This window comes from Bombus bifarius, unplaced genomic scaffold (assembly GCF_011952205.1).
Source record: "Bombus bifarius isolate JDL3187 unplaced genomic scaffold, Bbif_JDL3187 scf7180000008022, whole genome shotgun sequence".
NCBI classification, from domain to species: Eukaryota; Metazoa; Arthropoda; class Insecta; order Hymenoptera; family Apidae; genus Bombus; species Bombus bifarius.
Window position 1 is genome coordinate 189399 of NW_022884395.1, and position 26617 is coordinate 216015.

General features: G+C 35.1%; 2 protein-coding genes across 4 annotated transcripts in view; one reads left to right on the plus strand and one right to left on the minus strand.

Moving 5' to 3' along the window:
* LOC117207120 (tyrosine-protein kinase Src64B) overlaps nt 1-22425 on the minus strand; it is an 86866-nt gene extending 64441 nt beyond the window's left edge. For 2 of the 3 annotated variants that reach the window (XM_033447015.1, XM_033447013.1), the window contains exon 1: nt 22204-22425. The gene's annotated coding sequence lies outside the window, so the exon portion shown is untranslated. The remainder of the gene's footprint in view (nt 1-22203) is intronic. The other variant, XM_033447016.1, reaches the window with a different exon arrangement.
* Nucleotides 22426-23521: 1096 nt separating this feature from the next.
* LOC117207123 (ubiquitin-conjugating enzyme E2 variant 2) lies at nt 23522-26555 on the plus strand. The gene is made up of 4 exons (XM_033447022.1): nt 23522-23788; nt 24218-24360; nt 24618-24743; nt 24808-26555. The coding sequence occupies exons 1-4, from the start codon at nt 23764-23766 to the stop codon at nt 24946-24948; spliced, it is 435 nt and encodes a 144-aa protein (XP_033302913.1). The 5' UTR covers nt 23522-23763; the 3' UTR covers nt 24949-26555.
* Nucleotides 26556-26617: the final 62 nt, after the last annotated feature.

A 26617-nucleotide genomic window follows, 5' to 3' on the forward strand; every position in this document is an offset into this window, starting at 1 on the left:
AAAGGCCTTGAGGCCTGATCAATAAAACAAGAAAGTAGGCTCGGTTTAAAGGAAGAAGAAAGATATAGCAATTCCACAAAATTTCCTGTCATTCGACTGTCCTTGGTTATAAACAGTTATAGTTTCCTTAAATTGTTTCTGAAGACTCTCGAAGGTTTTATAATCGTATTGTTGCGTTGCAACGAAATGTTTGTTTAAAGTTTTCATTGAAACACCTGAATGAAAAATCCCTCGAATCTCGTTGTTGATAGTTGATTTTTTTTTAATGAAAGTGTAGCAAACAATTGTTTACTTGCAAAAAATAAAATAATTTTAATGAAATTTTCATTTAAAGAAGATGAAAAAATATAGGTATAAAAATTAATCTGAAAATTCTGTAATTTCCAAGAAATTACACTTACTAAAGAAGGAGAGATTATATTTAACATGCACAAGCCTGATACAATATCTATATTTTCTTAAATTTTTCGCTAATTTTGAAAAACTACCTTCATAATAGTTACGTAAGTTTTATTTCATGGTAATGCCGGCGGAAATAATATTTTTATTCTTTCCTCATAAAGAAGAGTTATTGTTCATTCTTATGGCCAGTTGTAATCCGAATGTTCGCCACAAACGTCTATTTCCATTTTTCACGCGTAAAACCAGCCGATGAAACTTAAATATACTACTTAACAAGAAGTTTCATAGTTTTACACTTTAAAACGCGAGCAGTTTGAAACTTTTAATAGTCGCATTTACCGGTGGGGATGATGTGAAAGAAAAAAGAAGAAACATTCGTTAAAAGAACGAAAACGACAACCTTTGCACCTCGAAGTAAAAAAGTAACAAAAAATCCAAGGATTCTCGTATTCAACGTTTCTCTGCATAAATTTTCGAGCTTTCTGCTTCCAGTCCACGTATTCGTTTGCACAATCCTAAATCTCTTATTCATTAGGTAATCCTAGTCCATAATATTTTCTGATATATACCATTAATATCTAACAACATTCAACTTGAAGGTACATATTCTCATCGATAGAGCTTCATCATGAGCGAGTATAGAATACAAAAGTAGCAATATCATTAAACGTTGTAGGTACACTTATCATCCTTGAAACGTGCCAAGATCCCTCCATTCTACCAATAGAAGGCAAACTACAACGCTTGTCCCTTCGAAGATCATGTTTTATTTATTTCCCTGGCTTTTCCGGTCGCTGACGTTTCAGCATTCTCAATCTACCTTTTCCTTCACTTATATGGTGTGTGTAAAAAAAATACTTAGTTAGATTTCTTATTTATATAACTTTATAAAATAAAGAATAATAGTAAAAGAAAAGTAAATAATATAAACAATTCGAAGTGTATACTATTTTTAACCTATTCAAGAACCTCATCTATCTGTATAAAATTCCCACGAAAAATTATAAATTACACAGCCACTTCGTTCGCTCAAAATCGACAATTCTAACGTTAAGTTACATTTCATTTCGATAGCTTCCGCCGCCAAGAAAATCGCAATCACTTCGTCATCCTTATCATATTGGGCAATGGTAACGTGCAATGTGCTCTACGGGAAAGTAAATCGGTCGAAGAATTTTTCCATTATTAACTCGTCTGCATTACACCGGCTATTTCCTTCGTCCTTTGTTTCCCTATCTCGCAATTTGTTCACCACCTTGATATTACACGATATCGCAATTCGCAAATACCATTGGACGTCTACCCTTTTCCCTTTCAACCCCGTTCCTTTTAATCCTGTCTTCCCGTCTCTTAAGCACGCAGGTCTACAACCGCTTTCCTCGTTTCATTTGCAACTGGGTCGCAGACCTTGCCACAGAGAGAGAAAGAGAGATAATTATCGACAAATCGATTAAGAAAAATATGCAAATTCGAAATGATATAAACGACCTCGTATCGGAAGTACATATCGTGATTTTTCATCAATCTTATCTCACCAACGTTTTGCTTACCTTTCCCGTTCACTGTTACGTCAGAGACAAAAATGTCTTTGGCGTGAATCATTCTATAATCACATTATACTACACGTTAAAACGGATAATGTAAATACAGTATATTGGAAAAGAAGGAAATTATTGTGCTTCGAAGTGATTAACGACGAGTTCGCTTTTGTGTATGAAATATTTCTGTTTACCCGAGCATTTGAATCATCTGTGTTTCTTTGCTTTGGTAATAGCGTTTATTGTCATTTGAAGTTCAAACGACTGTTTACTTGGAAAACCTAGCGAGATGATGTCGAGTAATATTTAATATTCCGAAGATATTCCGGAGAATTTCTTAATCGATCTTCACCGAATATTTATAAAAAATAATTTAAACGTTCATTATGAACTTTCGTTCATATAATACTTAAATTAATACTATAAAAGAAATACTTTGCATACAAGGATTGATTGTAAGTACTTAATACAATTATATATTATACGGTAAACTTGAAAAATAATTTTCTTCGATCGATTCTTAAAGAAAAAACAATTACAAACGCATTTGTTATTTGTTGGTTATAGGTAAGCATATTATAAATATTCGCTATAACATCTGCCTGTATAAATACAACGAATTTCCACCAAATATTCACACAAATAACTACACCAGTTGGACGAGGATAATTTCGAGCGCAGCATATCGAAGCCAAAGAAGGGAAGAAAGAAACGTGTCGGTCCATCGAAAATCCCTTGTGGCCAGACAAGGCATATGATCAAAAATCCTTCATTTGCCCGTCCGTTACTCGGTATGCGGCACGAGAGTATGAGAGAGACCACGGACACGAGACAATAGGACACACTCCATGCAACATGTGTTACCAGTCGAGTAAAAAGAAGGAGAGAGGGACAGGGTATACAGTGTTCCTCGTGTCCCTGTATCCTTGCGCTATACTGGTAATACAGACTGCGTGTGCACGAAAGTGGCAAACAAGCGGTAAAAATCGAAGGGCCAGCTGGGCCAGTCCGTATCCTGGGCCCATTGTCAACGTGCTTATTACAATCGTCCATAGTGAAATTGCTGTTGTATACTATCCCTTCCATCATACAAGCTGCATACAGGCGACATAATGGCACGTCGTACGCAATTTTCGTTTGCAAGATTCGACGAGTTGTTAATACATTTCAAGTATTACTTCTAATCGAGGAAACACCCAACAGATCTCACAAAGGACATAAGCTAACAAACACGAAGATGGTACCCCGCTGGGGGTAGCCACCCACATGTTATATTATTATACCACTGAGCTATAATATTTTACCAAATGTCCTACTGGGCAAATTGTAAAATTTAAATAAATAAATAAAAAAAACTTGTAATCGAGCATTAAGTACGAATGCCTGTATCTATCAGTTTACAAGAATGTTGTTTATAAACAAGCTGAGGGTTGCTTAAAAAAATTCCTTCATAATATCCGAACGATACTCGGAGATATTAATTTTTTCGTTACATATTAACTCTCCAAAATGAATTTTATGTTGTCTTAATATTCTGCGGTTCATAATAATCTAAACGCTTTATTCTATTAAATAATATTATGATCTCGTAATATTCCAATGAAGAACAAAGTCACTATTGGAATTTTGAACACCATCTCTCATAGGTATCCGGAAATTTCCAAAATGTATAAATCAACGAGAAACTAATATCAAAAACAATATTTACGTAATTATATGCTACGTAACTTTTTACTGAATTTGTCCAATATAATCGTGGCTATCTTCCCTCGTTCGAATGTTAATGAAATTTCAAAATGTTTTATATCAACACATACTACAATTTATACGTATTAGGTTGTTCGAAAAGTTTCTTTCGTTTCATAAGCTGATAATAGATGAACAACAATTTGTTTTATATTATTTTATTGAATTAGGTATGATCTATTTCTATTACTATATTCGTGCATAATTCAATAAACTAATATAAAACAAAAAACATTGTGCGTCTGTTATTTCCTTATAAAACGAAAGAAACATTCCGGACAACCTAATATAAGTTCTGTATGGTCGATGTTTCGACCGTTCGCAGAGAGACGCGATCTCGAAGAAGCGCGCCAGCGGGAGTCGTAAATTCCTGTTACGATTCGAATAATCGACGCCACGAATCGATCGATCCCTTATTTCGATTAAGATAATAAGGATAGATGAGTATAACGCTGATATTAACAGGTTATAATATATATTTTCAACAATCCAATAACTTCAATATTTGATACAATTGTGCGTATGTTGACTGCCAAACTACAAATGAGTACGACCTGAGACTCGTTTCGTGTTGGCGACTGTGATGAATGATTTTGACTCGATTGACTGTATGTTACTCTGTCGATTGACTGTCTTCGACTTGACGACTCTGATGACTTGACTTCTAACTCCTTCTGTTCCTCGAACTGTTTTTAACTGACTTAGACTGTTACCATGGAACCAGTCTAGAGATGTGGTGACTGTTCTGTAGTTGTCGCTCAACTACAGAACCAGAGAATGAGTGAAGTTCGTTCTCGTGTTATCGCGGAGGAAAGCTCGGGGTGGGCGTGTTTGTTGTATGAAGAAAGCGGATTCGTTGCTCACACTTTTCGTTAGGAAAATGAGGGTAACGAACCGCGATGCCCATTGGTTATGACCAACGTTATGAATGAAGATGGGAGGAGGAAGTCTCCTACCAACGTGGCTCATGGGTGACATTTTTCATGGGAAAACCAGCTATCTCCGTGATTTTTAAGAGCGAATAATAAACCTAAGGACTGTTCTAAGGACCAGCCATAAACCGAAAATACTTGCAGGATTAAAGATTCCGTTAAAAAAATTCTGTTTATGGTGGTTCCTCAGGTTTATTAAGGGTGTGTATAACGGTGCGTGGCATTTGACGGTCATACAATGAAGGGCGTCGCACGGACCATCTCACGCGACGTAACAGTCGATGTTGAAATATTCTCGTGAGCCAGTGATACGAACACCTGGCACTCGGAAGAAATTCCGCATTTAAGGGGCGTGTATGATTTTTGGAGCATATGTTTAGCGAAGATTGATAGCGCGAAACGCCGCACCCGCGCCACGCCGGCACCGAATCGAGCACGTGCGTGCACCGGTGAAAGAAGGATCGCGTGATGAGGTGTCATCAGCCTGGCGATGCTCGCCGACGCAGGCTAATGCTTCTAGCGTGTCGTAGTGAGCTTGAAGCGTCGCGCGTGGTTCCATCCTCTATACCTATACTCTATAGTATTTAACGCGGTGCAATGCCGCGGTGACGCTTTCAACGGGAAAAACGCGAGCCTTTGAAAACGAAGGAAATATGAATGGGTGTCGGAGGACTGAATCGCGCGAAACGAGGAAATTTGAACGGAGTGGCGGGCATTTACGTTCGAGTAGACGGGCAAATTTTTGTGATACGGACAGCAGCGTGAAGGAAATACGACTTTTTCGATTTTTTTTACCATACCTACGTGTCCTATTTTTAATATTCTTTTTCAGGATTTTTGTTTGTTATTGTACCAGATGGTGTAATGTACAGGGAGCCTCAGAGATCGTGGTATGGCGGGAAAGAGTTCTTATAAAAATATAGATTTTCACATACGACGACTTTGGTTTTTGAGAGGAAAGATACTGAAAGTTGATTATGCGGATATCACGATCCTGCTGCACCGTTTGTCGATTTCGTGGAATTTAGTTTCAGTTTCAAGAGATTTAAGATCGATGGTAGCTCATTAAAAAGAATAAAAATAGTGGATAATATAAATAATGTGACGACAATTTCGATTCTTTTTTCTGGGTAATGACAGGGTTGCTGGAACACCTAGTACGCTTCTATGTATGTGACAAAGTAAATACGGCAAAGCACGAAACATTCAACTCGTTAAAGCAACATTAAATCTGTGAACTGTACAAGACGATAAATTCTTTATCTCGGAGAAGTTTCGAGGGAAACCTAAACTAGAGACCATCGGCGACGAGATTACGCTACTATCCAAGAAACAAATTAGCGTTTCCGTTTATAACCTCAATGAAAGTTGGACACAACAGATAGCGAGTTTAAAATTATAATAAATTATTCTGTTCTCGCTGTATTCTAACTTAATCGTGCGTCGCTTAACCCTTTTACATCTGGTGATAAAGTATGTATCTCGTGACGCAACGTTATGGACGAGACACTCTGGGGTTCAGAAATATCCAAACACTTTGGTCGATTCATGGTAACCATATTTAAATTTGATTAACGTGAACATACGAATGACGAATTAATAATTAGCAGCAGAATTTACTATTCTTCTCTAGAATCAGTAGTTTAAATTACTTATCGAAAAATATAACAATAATGTGTCTTACAATTCTAATCGTTTATATACTATACATTTAGCAGCACATTAAAAACTATTTATTCTATTCTGCTGCTAAAAACTATCGCTTGCATGAACGTCAGAATTCTTCCCATCAGTTCAGAAGAAATAAGACCTATTTGCATTTTCACTGTCTGTAGTCGCACGTCGAACTGGACAGTTTCAATGCACAAAGCGTGTCTTTTGTCTCACACGTTAATTTAATAAAAATACGTCAGTATAGATGTTAGTCTCAAAAATATATAAAGCTTTTGGTAACGTCTTATTAACCATCAGCCAGTCGGAATAAAATACGAAATGCTGCGTAAACCGCGAAATCGTTTCGTTTCTCTGCTACAAATGTTCACGATCCTTGGTAATTCCAGTGTTCGTAAAACCATATAGGATAGATAAAAGAGCGAAATCGCGATCGTGTTAGCGAGGCGTATTATCGAAATCTTTCTCGACTCCGGGCCAATCGTGCGCGAGGAAGATCGTTTCGAAACGAACGTTGAAAGCAGCGAGAACATCGACTGTCGAACTGAAATCGAGTCGAGAACGGATCGAAGATGCCAGCTGACTCGCTCCGGACGGCGGAACGGCCGCATTGTCGACGAGATTATTGCCCGAGCCGTCGATGAAATTGTACCGTTCACTCGACTCTGTCAAGCACCCACTCTTCGAGCACGGGATCGCGAGTCGACCCTCGCCACCGACCCTCTTTCAACCACCCAACCCCTTTCGACCAACGAGATTTCCAAGTTGTTGCGACGCTGATCGTCGGACGAGTCGACGCACTTGGAAAAATGCATTTAGAATATCGACCGATTCTCCAGACGGACGAATAAAGGAGAGGCGCTTAATGTAAACAAGAAACGAGGATGTAAAGGGTTGAGAACGTGGTATTTCATTAAAACCTTGGACATTTTGTAGAAACTCGATGCACGATAAGAGAGACGTTGACAAGTGGAGGGAATTGAAGAAGATTCACGATGATTTCTAATTTGGAATCCTCGATAATGCAGAATAGACTGGCAGATTACGTATGTATGTATACTGAAGTATTGCAATACTTGTAGATACGTTTTATGAATGTATTATGTGTGTTATGCGAAATATTTTAAGTTGTTGTTATGAGATTCGAATATGATGATTATATATTGTTCAAGTTTGAAACAGACCTGAAAAAAATAGGAATTGGAAGATATTTGATAGAAATAGAAATCCTCGATTACAAAAAACTAAAATAAAATACATTAAACTTTCTAATCATAATTAATCTCATATTATCATATTTAGGATGAACCCAAAACTGTATTATACGTGAAAAATAAACCTGAATGGTCTGAATATCTACATTTCAATTACTGCAGGCCATCCATTACGTTCGACACACCGTTAAGCGTATACAATACAATTATTTGCATTCAATACAATTTCAATGCGTCTCTACCTCTTCTATATCTATTCATTCTACTCCTGCATCACATACCGGTCCATAAAAGAAACCAACAGTTCACGGATATACCGCATCATCGGCAAATAAACAATCGCCCTTCCCCAATCCCCACATATGTATATAACTTATACGAGCCATATAGTAGCAGTACTCGACTGTGTAGCAATCGTCACAATCGACAAATCGGCTGCAACTTGTTAAACCTAAGCCTAACGAGCCTCGACGACAGAATACGACGACAACGTTCACTTCTCGCCATCCGACTAGTTTCGTCCTTCGTATTGTCGCACATGGCTTGCTCTGACTATACAGGATGTTACAGAAAATTAAAGTTAAAGTCCAGAGACTTTTTTTATCCATCGAATAAATAGACTTAAAAAGACATATAGAAAATATATTTGAATGTAAAAACTATATATAATACCTGTGTATAAACCGTTCGTATATGAGAACTTCGTATAAAATGTTTGTATATCAGAAGCGTATACGAATATTTATATGCAGATGAAAATGTTTTTAAAACACTGTCATTTAATATTTAAATGGCCCTTCAGGATTTAAAATGACAATATCCAGTTGCCCCCTATCGAAAGGACTAATAAACACAGGTTGATGAATATCGTTAACTTCCGAGTTATAAGATGATTCTAGTTATGAGTTTGGTGTAACATAAAACGTATGACTTTATTGCGCGTCTATCCACAACTCATCGAGTGGATGGTTAGATCGAAGAAAGTAACCACGACAGATATTAACATGTACAGTAATGTACAGTAATTGTACGATTAATACCGCACTTCTTTTAAACTAACACCGCATGATTTTAATTTTATTACTACTACTATCGCGTGATCCTAAAATCTGCCCTACCTTTTTGAAACAGCCTCTATATACGCGACAAAGACAGAAAGGTGAGTGAGAAAAAGACAGTGAGAACAGGGCACGAGGAAAAAAGGGCAGGTGAGAAATGTTCTACGTGCCATACGCTATACGTGGGCGATTCGCTCGATTAATCTAACGCCGCCGTGCTACACCTCCGCCTGAGTCCGCTCGTTATTACGGTTAAACTGTACCCCGGCTGGACGTAATACCATACAGCGGTGGATAGAAGTGGAAAACGACAGGGGAAGTTGGTGGTATCCTTCTGCTCGACAGATAGGGAAGAACGTTCCTCTTCTTTCCAACCGACGGGGTAAACCTCTCTCCCCTTTCTCTTAGTTTACGGACAACAATTACACTTAATATCCCTGGCGAATTATTATTTCACAGCTTTCCGATGGAGACACTGCAAGTTTCTCTCGCGTCGATGCTTTTACAGAGAGTGAGAGAACTGCGACAGCTCTCAATCAATAATCGTAATTGGTGGCGTCGTCGCTGGAAAATGCCAGTGAATATTCGTTAATTTTCCGCGTGCGCTCACCCACTCGATCGCCCGACAGTTTAATTGGAAGTATCGCGTCGGAACTATTACGAAACGGATCGAGTGTAAATGAAAGCTGTTTCCTTCGACCTTTCGGAGTAAGGGTGGTTATTTTATTCTCTGAAGACAGAGCTGTATCTCTTTGTTCTTAGGTCAGTTCCGCGCGAGATGCTTGTTTAGAAGTAAAATACAAGAAAATACGTGGTGCAGTATATCCATTTATAAAATAGGATAACTTCGTGACGACCGTTCTTTCTTAATTGGAAAACAATTATAAATAGATAGCTATAAACAACTATAAATATCTATATTGTATTTCTTACACAAATAGAAGAATCGGAGAACTCGTATCAAAAATATTCCTTGTTAGTCTTTGCTTCAGTGGAATGAAGCGGAAGAAGACACCCTATATAGCATTCTCAACTATTATTCAATAAGTTGCAATATTATTAACAGGCTGCAGATGTTTATGCATTTATGAACAATTTTAATGTACAAAAACATACAGATTAGATAGAGATATGCGTACATCGTCATCGGTATAATAGTTACGAACATACCTTATATCTATATCTGTATACATACACAGTAGTGTTTGTATATCGAGTAAAACAAAGAGAAGAAAAATGAAACGGTCATCCAGAAGCAGCGCGTAAGCTATAGAGTCGAAAAATCTAATTTTGAAAATGTTTGTCTGTTCGCATTGTTATCGCGTGAAAACTACCGAACGGATTTTGGCGAGGTTTTCTCTCTTCTATAGCTTAGTGTCCACGAAAGAAAATAGGATATGTTTCGTCTCGATCCATTTTGTAAAAGCTGAGAAATAGCCTGGCATCTGAGTTGTATACATTCCGAGATCGAACCTTTTTATAATTGAATATTGTTTACTCCGGAGAATAACCTAACTGTTAGTATAAAAAATATGTGGCTATCCCATTCATGAAAAATTCATCCGCTTAAATATTTTTTCTTACGTTAGTAGTCCACGTGAACGAAGTCACGCACAAAAACCAGTAGATACTTATAATGATGAAATATCCGTATAAAACCAGTCTTACGATTAAATTCTTATATATATACAGTAGGGATAAAAGGTAGAGACGCGAACGTGTTACCGGTACGCGGATGTTACCGTGGATCACACGATTCCTTTATCGCTTTCTCCTTTAACACGCGTACGATTTTCTGTATGATGGGTTCGTGTCGAGGACAGCACAATGTGCCAGCAGGATCGCCCACGAGAGAGAGCCTCTCGATAATTCAACGGGACAGGGCGAAAAAAATCAATAGTACAACTACCCCGATGGGGGAGGAGGTCCCCTAACTCTAACGTGCATATATAGACGCCACTGGGGCCAGGAACGCTTTTTCCACCTCGTATACTTAATGAGCACGGCAACCTATTTGCGCAACGCGCATGGTTTAACACTCGACGATACGACGAGCCGTAGGTCAAGCGATCTTGCATGGTTTTTCCTTCCTTTTCTTTTTTATTTTTTGCTCCATTTTTTGTTTCGTTCGTTGGTGTTTTTCTTCGAACGAAGACGAAGAAAAATAATAATTTTGGTGTGAGAATGACAAGGGGAAAAGGGGGGGGATGAAAATAGGGGAAATTCTGATTGAAATTCAGATTTGTTAGAAATTGAATTTCTTGTGAGTGGGATCGTTTAAGAGCGAAGAAGTATAACGTGCATTTTATAAACACGATAACGTTCTTTCCATCATTTTCCACGCAATTATATTTTTCTACGTTAAAGAATATCTTACAATTGGTTTGAACTAAATATGAAAAAGATCGTATCGGTATATGTGATTTCTCGCTTTGATTTGATATCGAAGAATTCTATATTAAAATGATAAATTTCATTTTGCATTAAGAGGCTTTTATTTAGTTGTGAAAAGGAGTGCTTTTGATCACATTGATACATTTGTATGCACGCGTGCATTCGATTGTCCTGGTATGCCCACCATAAACGTTCTTGGACCACATTAGCAAGCACGGTATCCATTAATGGTGGTTAATGTTATTCATACCGCGTAAGGTAACTGTAAATATTAGGCGAACGTAGAGTGTTTTCGCAAATGAATCGGTAATTGCGCGTGTAGTGAGGACGTAATTAGATCCGTGAAACGTAGACGTGTTGTAATGTTGATAGAGTGACGTACGAGTCATACGAGTGGAAAAAATATGCAAAAATTATACATATTTCTAGGTAACGCTGCAGAACAAAGATATCACAAATTTTACTACTATACAAGAAGAAATCAAAACCAACATTTTAACTTAATTTTGATTTTTCTAATCAGATACACAATGCACATACAAATTGAAATTGATTATTAAAAGGTGATAAACACAAATTTAAACAAAATGCACCTGCATTTTTAGGTAAAAGAAATACGAACAGGGATATCACAAATTTTACCAATGAGCAGCAAGAAAATTCACGCCAATATTTCAATCTAACTTTGATATTCGCAAACTAAAATTGATTAGTTAGACGAAAAATACGCTTCATCTGTAGATCAATCTCATTAAAAGCTCTTGCCTTACTAATTATTACCAACTACTTGCTGAAAATATAACAATATCAGTCAATCATTTAAGTTGACACGCTGTAAACGTCGTCCTAGATTCGCAGAACTTTCGAATAGCTCCCGCGGAGCGTGAGAGGGCGTAAAGCATGGCGTCTAGCAAAGAAAACAATTACGTCCCTCGGAAAAGTTTCGAAAACGCGGCGGAACAGGCGGTGGAACGTTGGCCTGTCAAAGGGCTTTTCATCAAATTTCTGAGGTAAACAGTCCGGGCGCGGCATGGAAGCACCGGGATTCTTATACAGCGGAACACGGGAAACGAATATCGAGCAACGAGATCGACCGAGCCGTGAGAGAAACGCGAACCTGTCCCTTTTCCTTCGATAAAACGGCTCAAAGGAATTCCTGTGCACCTTGTTTCTCGTTAGGAAAGCGGAATCGCGAGGCGCTCGCGTCAAAGAACATTATTTCCCACCGTGAAGAGGAGAGAAGAGAGCGAGAAGAGAGCGAGAAGAAAGGAAGAAAATGTGATAAGAGGTCTCGAAGCTTTTTGTGCCACCGCTTATACACAGGAAACGAGAGAGAAAGAGAGAAAGAAAATCAGGCAGACTTGCATGAGCTAGCAACAGCGGAACGAAACGGAACGGAAGCGTTTTCTCTGCGTGACGCGCGCGTAAAAGTGCGTATCGATTTGTGAAAGCGAGAGTGATGCGAGTTTAGGAGCTATTGCAAGATGGGGTGGTTATTTCAGTCGCCTAAGCTTCGACATCTTGAAAGTCAATCTTCAACTTTACGTAGAACAATGATAAGAGCCAGCGTTCAGTAAGCTTAACGCATTCGCGTTGAACATGGGAATAAATGACCAAAATTACTAAACATATAGCGAAAGACAAAAATATTCGTACAATCGATCCATTGCATAATATTACAAAAATGGAAGGAAATAACAATTATTGCATTTACTTAGGTAGACGAAGCGATTTGATCGGTTGCGAAAAAGAACAGAAATTCTTGAGGGAATAAAAATTGTTCATAATCAAGTTTAACGAGTTACGAGGCAAATTCATTTTCAGATCTACCCTGAGGAATCTAAAAAGGCAAATTACTTCCTTTCACTCAAATAACTCAAATATTCTACACTTTATTCTATATTTTCTTTCTATTTTTCGTTTTGTTTCTGTTTTTATCTTTCAGAAAGTTACCGTCAAGCTCGACGCGATGAATCTCGTTAACTATTTCGAGGGTGAGCGAACCTAAAATAAGGATGGTTTCGAAGGAAGCTTCACAGGGGACTCTGAACAACCCCTGGAGATTAAGGGCTAGGGAAAAAACACGGGGAACGGACCGACGATCGATTTTCCCGAAGGTTTTTCATCGGCAATCGTCCTAGACGCATTGTTCATTGCCCCGTTTCTCCTGTCTTTGACCGACGTTGCAGCCACCAAACGGTTTAATCCTCGAACAATTTACATCTGTCGTGTTGTTAAACGCATATTACATATACGTATTATAATTAGGATAAATGTCCTTCTAACTTACTAGCCAACTTAATTTTTGCGTGTACAGGACATATTGATGTTATATGTCGGGTTATCATTAGAGTTGGGGGCGTATAGCGAATCTTCACGTGAATGGCCCATCGTTGTTACGTACTATAGATGATATTTATTGATACAAATGTGATTATTACAGAGTTTAACAAGTAATAGCGGCGATTGGATAATCGAGATATCGATGACAATGAATTTAGGTTCGATAACGAATCCACGGTCAAAGGGATGACGAATGCGATTTGATACACCACTCTGGTGTCACTCAACGTACTTGTCCACTGTACAAGTAGAACTTACCGGACTGAATCTCAGTTCAAGTGGAACTGCCCTTATATACTCCTCGCTGTACCTCTCTGTACCCCTCGGGTCAATCTTTGTTTTTAAGGAGAGCTATATAATTACTCCATACCTCTGTTAGGTACACGTCCCTTCCGTGACCGTGGCTACTTTCAACGATTCGTTATGTCACTTCAAGCCCAAGCTCACTGTCATAAATCTCGGACACCCATACTCGAATTAGATCATAAACAACTATTTCTCAGTTTTATTACTTAGGTACAGCTATAACAAAAAGTCTGGACTAGAGTATTGGGGACCTTCCCAAACGTTCCAAAAGAAAGGCCCCCACGTCCTTTCATCTCCAACGTATATTTTGTAGTATAATAAACGTTTAATATTAAATGTATCGTCTGTTGGAATAAATTCACGCTGCCTCTGGAATAATCGAAGCTATACGACATAGATAGCGAAATTTGACGAATTACCAGCAACACTAAATTCTCTTGCGTAGCATCGTCGATATAGCAAATACAGCGTCGCAAATATCGTTTGCGAATTACAAGTCTGTTATTTCTTTGCCTTTATAGGAATCGAAATCCCGATTGAATAACATGTTTCTATACGTGATTCTTCATTCTATACTCTTCTATTTAAGTAGAAGAACTAAAATGACAATTATAGAAACAGCTATTCTATTGATAACGTAGAATTAATCGAAACTGGCACAATTTAACGTGGAATTACCGAGTCTAGATATTGTTTTATATCGAATGATTGGGCACTGGCCACGTTCGACGCTCGATAAATCGATTCTTCGCGTTTCAGCATCTCCATTGGCCGAGCGAATAATTGAAAAGCTAGCCGCGTCAATAACGTGCGGAATGATATTCGGTGGCCCGTGGACCGTCTATCTACGAAATTGTTCGAGAATACATATTTTGCCCTGTACAAAAGAAATTGTCGCGTCTCGTAACTCGCGCTTTTGTACATGCCCGATGTTGCGTTCGACAAACACGCCATGCCGCGTGCTCGACGAACAAACGGAACAGGGCAAATATGGGGGTGCAAACGGGAAAACAGGGTGATTCGACGGGTAAAGAGGAAAATAAAAATTACGCGTGAAACATCTATCCATATATGTATCAGATACATTCTTTCACAAGGTCTTTTTTTCTCTGTAACGATGATTTATTTTTCATGGTGATAAATAGATTGCGAATATTTATGCAAATTCGTATCTTTGTCGTGGTAATTAAGGGAATAGAATTTAAATAGATATTTTTGCGTTAGATGTTCTATTCTAATCTTGAGTTTCGTTTCTGACGTAGATAAACAGAAGTGGCAGACACAAGAAATACGTTTGTCATAAATATATAAGTCTAACTATCTGGCTACTTTATCATTTGCATGATAAAGTTCCTTGTAGAATATATAATTTTATGTTTATAAATGTTACTCGCATCGTGAATAAGAATAAGTCACGCAACTGGAGCAACTACTAATTTTAACTTAACGTAGATAGATCAAAATGGCAGACAAAGATGACATAAAGATATGGCTCAAGCATGCAATACTTTTATTACTTTTACGAAACAAGTCCTTGTGGGATGTTCAGTCTGATTTTCGAAAATGTAAACTCGCATGTGTCAAGATCTTCGATCTTGTTATAAATACAATGTTATATTGTAATTATCCAACTTTTTTTTTTATCAATTTTATAGCAGAATTTCTTGCAGAAATTTCCAATTTTATTGTCGAAAGTATTATTCGCATCTTGTGACACGAGTACGTATCTACGTAATAAACATAATTGAACTGTATGAAAAAAAAAACGTAGTAGACAGGCGTTTTCGAACCCAATTTCTATGAAATATCGTGCTTGCACGAAAGAAGCTGTTTCACGTATACGGCATGTACAAAGTATCATCGTGTTCTCACTTAAATCGCAATTTTTTTGTATTCCATCGTACATCCCGCGCTTAATGAGAATGGAAATTAAATCTCATTTCAGAAATGGAAGGGAGCTACGTAGAGTGATATATTATACCAGCAACTAAAGTATGAAACCATTTGAATTTGTTGTTTGTCCCCTTTATGGCGGACTAGCGTACCTCATCTGATTAAACCGGCGACGATCTGCTATACTGATATGACTGCGTCCCTATTTTAATTCGTGAAAAGTAGATTTCAAAATGTTAAAATTATTCGTACTTTCATAAATATAAATACCTATTATTATTATTATTATTACCATTTAAAACGAATAAACAACATATTTTTACAACAAACGAGAACACAAGGATTACAGTTTTGAAGAGATTTTTCGTTAGAAAAAAACGAACGTTGTACATCCTTTTTAATGTTTTCAACGAAGATATTTGCATAAATATAAATATACATTTTTACTATTTTACATTTTGCACGTAAATACATTTATTCGTGTTTCAGTAACATTCGCAAATCTTTTCACAGGAATAATCAAACTCAAAATTCTTATATTGTATTTTTACCTATCATTATCTGGTCATAAATAGAAAACAGAAAGAAAATTTTAATATCATCTCTTCGACCATTTATCGCTTTTTTCTGTATAGATGAAGAAATACTCGACAACAAGCATAGCGAAGGAATAAAATGTGAAAAAGGAGGACAGATTTGAATCAAAATTCCGTATCCTTATCTGAAAACGCGACTACAAGCAGCTCGACCAGGGAAACACGTGGAATTGCCTACTTCCGCGATACAAATGCCACTGTAACCAAGTCGACGAGGCCTCCAAGGGCACAAAGGACCGTTTCCAAGGAAGGAAAACTCGAGGCCATGTGTCCCCATCCTCTAAATCGCGACTTTCGACGGATAACTGGCACGAATCCAGTGGAAGCGTTTGCACGACCCGCGTCGACCGGAGGTGCTACGTGGATTAGATTTACACGCAGTTCCGTCTAGCGGCGCAACAACCATGAATAAACCAACGAGCAACGAAACTTATATTTATAACGAGCCACGTTGAAACACTATACAATGGTTAAGTTGATATAAAAGATTCCGCATGCAAACGAGCTTTCCAACTTTTCGGCTGTATCGAGTAAATCGATGTGATTATATTAGATATAGATTGGCTTATATTATACCCGAGAAAGAGGAATCGCGATTTTATTAGACGCTTTTATCGACAATTTTATCAGAGTTTTGTACTATTTGTTATCAGTGCAAAACCGTGTTCCGTATATAAATGAAAAAGTTATGTGTAAGATATAAAAATAATAAATCATGTTACTTTTATGTACGCTACGACGAATTTATCACAGCTCTCGCGTAATGGTGTAACAATGATTATCTTTTTACTTGAATGATGAATTGAATGATCGCGATAAGTTAAGCTAATGTTTGATTAAGTTATTTCGTTTCTAACTACTCCGTTTCTTTGTGTATACATATATATTCTACGTTTTATACTATCGTAATATGTTAATAGTATGTTAATAGTATAATACTAACTATTATACATATATTGGTCGTATCAATAGTATTTTACTATAACTAACGCAATATTAAAAAGCTGAGTTCAAAGCAATTTTCTTATATGGACAAAAGCTAAAGCCAAGGATATTATGGTCTTTTATAATTTCATCAACAAATAACTTTATAAGTAACGAAAGATTTTTCGTACAAAAAAGCTGACTCCAGATACGGATTTCTAAAGGAGGAATAAAGTACGTACTTTCCTGATTTTCGAAAGTTAGTGTAATCGTTCATTCGCGACAATGAAAGGCACGAAAAGATCTCCCCTTAATGGGCGCGTTTCAGTGCTAAATGGCGTTGCTCGTGAAAAGTGGTGTTTTGCATTTGAAACACGCTCGAATAGGACGAAACGCAAAGAGAATATTTCGAGAAATCGTAATAAAGAAATTCTTCCCGGCTATACCGGTTCTTCTTTTTATCCAACAACTTCTAGGGAGACCGTCTTAGGGCAATGGGGAACATAGTCATTAGCGAATGGAAGGCTTAAGTGACTCGACACGATCTCTACGAGATCACCATCATAATTTGATCATGAAATATCTAATGTGTTAAATCGTTGCACCTAATTAATATGATTATTGACTTTGTAAAAACATGCAGTAAGAAAAATTTACGATACATCATCCTTCGACCATATAGAAATTTTTCAATTTGATTGATTCAAGTTGAGATAGAAATTTTCATATTCGTACGATCGAATTTCTCAAAAATTTCATTTTCTTCGATAATTTCTGAAAAAAAAAAATGATTTAACTCATCAAGAATCAATAATGTATTTAATCAGATTTAAGAAGATTTCAAACGCAATCCCACGCATCTTCCAGATATGTACAGATTTCGTTACAGTGATATTTTAGTTCCAAGCTTCTAACGCTGTTTTTGACGTAAGCCTATTCAGAACACCGACACAAATTCATCTTGTCGTATTTAAAGATACTTTGACGCAAGTATCGTTCTTTTAAATGTCGCTGGTGGGCGGAGAACGCTAAGTGTCTGTAGCAAGACTAAAATGGTTTTGAGTTAGCCATGCCTGATACATTAACATCTTTACTTTTTTCTTTACTTCGTTCACGTGAAATCATACGCTTTCGTCTTTTCCCCGAACATTTTCTAAAGTATGTCATTGCTTATTTCTTGCAACGTAATGCACAGACCGTACGATGAATACAGAAAAGATAAAGCAACCTCTTCGACGAATCTTTCATTCCGTTCCCAAGATGTTGCTTTAAAACGCATGATTGTATTATACGTGTGCTTGTTACCTCGTTGGTTTGGTAAAATAAAAAAGAAAGATTAAAAAAAGGTAACAATAATAGTTACAATGTTCCTTACTATAAAACGCGTTTTCTAAGGCTTTCGTTTACCATCTTTTTACTACGAATCTATAAAATTTGTTCCATCAACGTTTTATACAAATATTTATCCATATTCCAGTAACATACACACATTTTTTTAAAGAGAAATAATTAGAATTGAGGATAGTGTAACCCTTCGAATTCACACATTTTTTATGAGAATCAATGATTAAAGAAATGGATGACATTTTGAAGTTTGACTATGACAAAGTAAAAAAAGGAAAGAAAATATGGAAAAGGCTAAAAGATTTAAAATCAATTTCAGTACGTAGTATAATGATACGTGTACATATTTGGAGCCACCATCGGTTAACTGTATTTCAACCATTTTAAAAACCATGGTAAAGTTAGTAGCAATAATTAGACCGCAAATTTCTATGCAAATATCCAAATTACAGTACACATTTTAATATTTAGATAGTAAAACAAATTTCTGCTTAAGTTCCATTTCTTTAATTGTACTCATAAAAATATGAATTTACGTGAATATTCACAATCTAACGATCGTAATAATAATAAATAAATAAATAAAGAAGAGATTCCTTCGCAAATTTCTAGCAATGGCAAAGCAACGTAAAATCGCCTATTGTCAGAAATGTACTATAGCTTCGATGACCTTAATCGCGAACAGTGGCAAAACAGTGATTATTCCGAGATAGAAAATGCTGCTTGCATCGTCATACTCGCTCTCCCGTATTTTTATTAACGATCGCGATGCTTTCGCGTCGCTTTGTTCAACTAGATATTTTAATGTTCGCATAAATTTTGTTCCAGCTTATTTCTTTTTATTGCTTTGCATAAACAGAAAAGCCTCTTACGCATTCGATATTATTATTACAAATTGGAGGCATTAACAAAATGTCAGAATTTCTCATTTCGTTAATTTCAATCTTTCATTTACATATTTATCGAGCAACGTCGTCATTCGAGTTCGAATGAAAAACTCTACCATTCGACGAGTTTATAACGTGAAATATGTGCTCTGATACGATATGAAACAAATCTGCATACCGTTCTGTGTAAACAATCATCTGTTCAGAAAGAGGAACCTAAAGCACATTATTCGTCGATGCTTTCAAACTCGAAATACATTTTATGCAACGCTATGGCTCGACGGACTCATGGCAGAGAATACGATTTTCATAAAACAGTCAAATGATCAATTTAAATTCCATTATTAATGGTATTATTGGTATCTCTACTATGGCTTTTGAATTTTTATACTCTTGTTTTGATAAACAAAAGATTTTTTACAGTTTTTAGAAAAAGTTTAATTGTAGCGTGAAATTTATTAAATGTATCAAACCTTTTAATGATAAAACAATACAGTTGGGTGAAAAATTCCCTAATTAAAAATAGATAAACTACGGCAAATGATGTATGATTTAAATTGTTAATGTTAAAAAGGTGAATCGAAGATAAGGAAGCAAATTTGTTGAAATAAGGCTTCTCTTTCGATAAAATCAATTTTGAAATTGTATCAAGTATGCACGCGGTTATAATTCCGATAATGTTAAACCAATAGATACTGATAACTCATATCGATAACGAATTATTAGACTTATACTAAACTATAATCGACTACGTTAACGTAATATTCAAAAATATATGCACGAACCGAAAGGAAGATGCGACACTTAAATCAGTCTTCCATACGAAAAATTTTCATCCTGATATGGCACTTTGTAACCTTTTCTTTATACAAATATCTAAACCTTTCACACAAACGTACGAAAAATGCCAAACTAAAATTATATTGTCAACTTGATATATCACATTTATCAATATAAGAAATAAATTACCATTTATATAGCTATTATTATTCAAACAGCGCTAACTGATAACGACGATAAAACGTTTTATAGATATCCATGAATCGTGTTTCGGAATACGACCAGTAGTTTGTAGTATCAGCGTTTCGTAGCACAATGTTATCGAACGTGAACGATAACGGTCAATCCACGTTGCAAAGTAGGCGCGTGCGGTTCTCCGGTGAAAGCTCGCGAGCGCAATGTCGCACGCGCGTGCCGGCGACGCCACGCAACGACAGATTTACAATTAAAGAAAGTTTACGGCATGCGCTATGACTATATACCTCGCTACGATTCCCTTGTGCGTGATTTCTGGGCAGACCGACTCTATCGAATCGAATATCCTCAAACTAGATAGCCACTAAATTACAAAATTTATATCAAAGAAATTAAGATAAATGATATTTAAAAAAATATATAACGCAAATATTGCTCATAAATGTACCTTAGTAAATGTCATAAAAATCCTCCAAATATTATCTCTTGTAAATCTATATTTAAATTTCTTAATGGAAAACTATGATTCTATAATTTCAATTGTCTCTATATTTTTAATGATAATCTAAAAAATCTCTAAATTATTCAAACTGTTCAAATTTGAATTGTAAATTTATAACATCTCTATTTCGACTATTCTGATTATTTCCATAGTTCTAGCGTTGAATATCACATTTCTGAATTGAAATACATACAAGGTTGGGTTGAAAACCTTGAATATATACACCATTGTAAATCTATGAAATTTCTAGGGAAAATTACGAATCGATTACTTCGACTATTTCAATATTTCTAGTGTTAATCATTCTAATCTCATACACGCCTTGCAAACTTTTAAAATGCCAATGAAAAGTTATGAATTAATCATTTTGATTATTCAAGTGATTCTAAGTGCTAATCGCGCTTATAACGGTATACATATGAACCGAACAAACGGCCGTTCCTCGTAACAAACCGAGAAGGATACGCATTATTGGCTCTCTTACTTTCGTCCTCGTCATTGCCTCTGTTCTGTTTTTCACGGTTCACTACCGAGATCATTCATTGACAACAATGTTGAACGATCACGGATGGAAAGTAGACAGGATTTAATGGGTGAAAACTAACCGAGTTTATAATAGGTTCGTGGGACGCGAAACTATCGAAACTCGACTGTAGCTGCGACGATAGCGATTATCGTTTTGTTCGATTCCCCGTGAACATTTACGGCAGCCACCGTAAACCGACCGAGCGCGTTGTAACGCGATAGTACCACCCGTTTACGAGATGTTAGAAACCCATTGGCAACTAATAAATGAGATTTAAATATGCATGTATTTTGAGTAAACGCTATCTTTCGATTTCTTACACTAAAATGGATGACGAGTGCACTATTTGTTTTACGCACAGTTAGATTAAAATTTGGTCACCGTTTTGGATATATTTTGTCATCTTCAAAGGTGCTTTGTATCTATATAATTAATAGATACAATAACAATGTTTATCGTATGAAAATAAAATGTATAAAGATGATTTTATACATTTCAATTAGAATAAGTTACAATATAACTCATCAAACGTTGAATTTTAGTCAATTGCGAAAGAATACTACTTAATTACTACAAATTTTCGCTACAATATTTTTTACCGTGCCATTTGCTATTTATCTGTCTACGTGAAAAGCACTTGTTTTGATTCGATACCTTCTGTTTACAGTTCTTGCAATGATATGTTCCAACACTGACACAAATATTATTTAGACTAAAGACTCGTGTAAATGAACTGTTATAGAAGATGAACAAAATATAATTTCTTAAGAAAAGAATGCTTTCGAATATAATATTCAGAAATTACCACCAATGTGCGAAACTAAAGGTCAATGGCGTTCGTTTGTTTATTATGGTGAGCACTCCAATAGGTATACATATCTGTACGTATGTCAAACAGCACACACGGCTATCAAGGGAAACTTTTTATGCGAAAAATTCAAATTCTTTTTACCTGTGTTACAGCAGAAGTTTCGGCGTTCTTCGAGTAATCCGCGTTCAATGGAATATTCAATGAAACATACAGCACATTTTAACACACGTCGGAACACACTGTGCGCAGCCAAGAGTCAACGAATGCACCACGAGCAGACTGACAGTTACCACGGGTTGTTCATTATTAGAAAATCTGTCTTGCAGGCTGCTCTTGCGCAGCCGGCGCGATACTACCGACTTCCTCCCCTCTACGAGCTGACGCCATTTGTACCAACCAACCTTCCTTCCCTATAGTATTCGTATCGTTTATAACCGTATCGACGAAATACGGAGCCCCGACTCTACACACGAAATCCAATGTTTACAATAATATAAAATATTTACATCTACAGGATATCCCAAAATTGATGGCATAAATGAAGTTGACTAATCGTATACGAAAAAGCAAGTGGAAAATATAGAATAAACTTTTGTCATTTGAGATTTCGTTTTCAAAAAAGTTGAATTTGAATATTTGTTTAGCATATGTGAATTTAGCTAATTACCATCTGGGTACAAGTAAACAATCAGCAGGAGATTATTCCACATGCAAAAATAAATGAAAAAAGTAAAATAACACTTTTCTGTTTAAGGCCTTGTTTTCAAAAAATTAAAATTTGAATGTGTTTAGTTAAGAATAGACCTGGTATACGTGTACTTCATCGATTTTCAAATTTTGTTTTCACAGAAACGAAACGACCTACGAAGAAATTTTGTTCTATATTTTCGACTTACCACTTACATATTTTCATACGTAGACTAACCTCCTCTCCAGCACGGAATTAACCAAGTTCAAGTATATGTATATACTCGATAAATTTTCAAACTCGATTTTCTCGAAAACGAAATATAAATAAAAAACAAACCTCAAATAAAAAAAATTTATTCCGTATTTCCGACTTACTTTTTCGTGTAGAATCATTCCTACCTATCTTATTTATACCATTAATACTGAAACATCTTGTATAAATTGTAATTTGAATATAAGCATCGACCTATGAAATTTTATAATTTCAATTAAAAAATTTGTAGATAATCTTCTTTATAACAAAAATCATTATTAATATATATTAATACTCTATCATTTTCTTTACATTTTTTATAGAAAATAATTTATATCAGTAGAAGGAATAAAATTCGTTTAAAATGATTGAACTGTCAAATTTTGTAATGTTACAATCATATGACTATAAATATCATAAATGTTGTGTTTCTAAATTTGGAAAATGAAAAAAATTGCCTTAGAGTTTGTAAAAACAACGATAGTAATTACAAAATATGAAACTTATGATGTGATAATCCCGTCTAGAAAGTGAATAGTCTGTGGAAACAGACAACCTCACGGAGGTTGGCTGAATTTTCGCAAAGTGAATTTCACTTGAATATTAGATATTATTTTCTTCGTCTTAGCTTTGGGTGATGAAAGATTCGCATTATAGTTGAATTGTATGTTCTAAAGTGAATTCGTTTCGGGTACATTATTTGGTGTTATTTGCTATTCTTTAGAAAAATATACAGCGCTTCATAAAAATAAGATATCATGGCGGTACCTACTACCGGTGTAGGTAAGTATTTTATGTCTGTTTTACGGACCAAAGATGGGAACAGCAAGTAGGTCTCGTACTTTTACAAATTTCAAGAGTTAAGGTTAATAAATGATATAAATAAAATATCGTTGTGAAAATTACATCTACGAAATTTCGGTAAAATACAAGAGCAGACGTGTAATGTTATAATAAGTTATCACGCACAGTAAACGTGTATAAAACTAATCAATGATTCGTCAACGTTTCGAAAATATCAGTATTATTTTGTTTTTTTTCATATATATAAAATTATATATATTGGCGAGGAGATTATGAAAATATGAACAAGAGGCAAGTTACACTATGTCTAAAATCATAGAGTCATAACCTGTATTTGTTTCACTGGTTTTAATTAATAAGATTTCACTCATAGTTCCGTGGAAGATAACTTTAGTTTTATGTTTTTAGTTGTGCCTCGAAACTTTCGTTTATTAGAAGAATTAGAACAAGGTCAAAAAGGTGTAGGTGATGGTACAATCAGTTGGGGCTTGGAAAACGATGATGACATGACTCTTACGCATTGGACTGGAATGATAATTGGACCACCTAGAGTAATTTTTTCTAAGTTTTTAATTCTACTTCGATAAATTAATTTCAGTTATATTATTTTAATTATCTATGTAATATCTTTTTTGTTATTCTAAAATCTTTTCATGAATTTGTATTGTATAAATATAAATCAGAGAATTAACTATGTTAAAAGTCAAATAAAATTAATAAAACTGATAACTGTTATTATTAATAACAGGAAAATATTTTAATATCACTAACCAAATATGTTACTTATAAAGTATATGACATTTTTTAGACACCATATGAAAATAGGATGTATAGTTTGAAAATTGACTGTGGTCAGAGATATCCAGATGACGCTCCCAATGTAAGATTTTTAAGCAGGATCAATATGAATTGTATCAACAGCACTACTGGTGCAGTAAGTATCACTTTTTCTCAGTTTCAGTGAAATAGGAATATGTATTTGATTTTAAATTTTATAGGTTGATAACCGCAGTGTACCAGTACTTGCAAAATGGCAACGAGAATATACAATTAAGACAGTTCTTCAAGAACTTCGCCGTTTAATGACATTGAAAGAAAATATGAAATTGTCTCAGCCTCCAGAGGGTAGCACTTTTTAGCCTAACCACATGTAAACACAACACCTCTTCCTTTCTGTGGTAGCATGGGGCGAGATACAATAAAGGTACCAAATAATATTAAATGGGTGCCGAATAAAGACATATACTAAGAAGTGACATCTGTATAAAAAAAGCAAGGGGGATAATGACTATAAAAGTTGATTCAGTGTTTTCAATTTAGTAAAACATTTACTTACAAAATTCATAAATCATTTACTAATTATTTCTTAAATATGAAGCATATTTCATATACATATATAACATAACATATATATACTTGTATGATATATATATGTTTATATGTGTAAAATTACTATTTTCATTTTAATATTTTAAAACCATGCACACATATTTAATTTAAGGAAATGCTGTTTCAGCTTTTTAAGTTAATACAATCTAAAACAAAAGTCATATTTTGATTCTTAAAACTGGAAACACAGACTGTGTAATAAAAGTAATAATCACTAAGAATAACTTATGCCTTCAAAGTTTTTTAAATGAAACAAAATTGCCTGAATGACATTTCAGTTTGTGCATAAGTGCCATTTCATGATTTATGGAGGTGTCTCAGTAATTACTATTGTAGACAATTCTAAATTTTAATAATTTATATTTCTGTGTGCTCATTTTTATCAAGCCTTACTTTATTTCTTCTCTGTTAGTTGTTATTAAGATTTTAGCAAATAGCAGGTTGTTGAGATCAATATTTAATGTAATAATGTGCCTTTTTGTGCTAGTAGCATAAAAGTGAGCATATATTGAGCGTGTTTGGTTGAGACATCATCCAAGAACGGCCTCTTATTCTATAAAAAAAAGTATTTCTTAACTGATAAACAAATTGTGTTACAATTGAAAATATAAAGTAATAACTTGATTTGTAATAACATGTGGTTAATGGTATAGTGTTTTGCATCATTGTATACATCAATTTATGAAGCATTAGATTAAAAATGCTTAACTTTCCATATATTCCACTATTTATATATTAGAAATATATTTTCAGTTTCTTCTTATGATTATAGTGCAGATATAGTGCAAACATGTATTATTTACTCTTTGATCAAAGCTTCATAATTGATGTATTAATAAAATCATACTTAACTTTTAATAAATATCCAAAGTACCATAAGTAGTTTTTCAATGATTAGGGAACCAGGTCTGAATGCTAGTGTAATTCTATCATGAATTGCCATGAACTATACCGTTCCCATAAAGTTGTATACAGAGGGGAAGAAAAGTTTTCCATAATTATGTTACATTTTAGAAAAAAAGAGAAAGAGAAATATAATCATAAATTATTTCAAACATAATATAATTTTTTGAAATTTTATTGTCCAAATTGTAGCGATGTTGATCCTTACTTTTAAAGTAAATCCAAACCAAAGTATGAGATTTTTAACACAAGTTCACATTTATCGTGTAATATTATTAAATTCTCAACTACCTGAAACATTATACATACCTCTTCATTAGCTTTGCATTTCAGTATTACACTATAAGTAATGTAATAGTGTAATCCAATTCATACTAATAAAAATATTAAATAATTATTACTCCATGTCGATGAAGTCAAGCTTAAAAAAAAAATAAACAAATTTCTTTAGAAATTATCTTTAAATCGTTTTTTCATTCCTTATAATATTTATATTTAGGAAATTTTTTTGTTTAG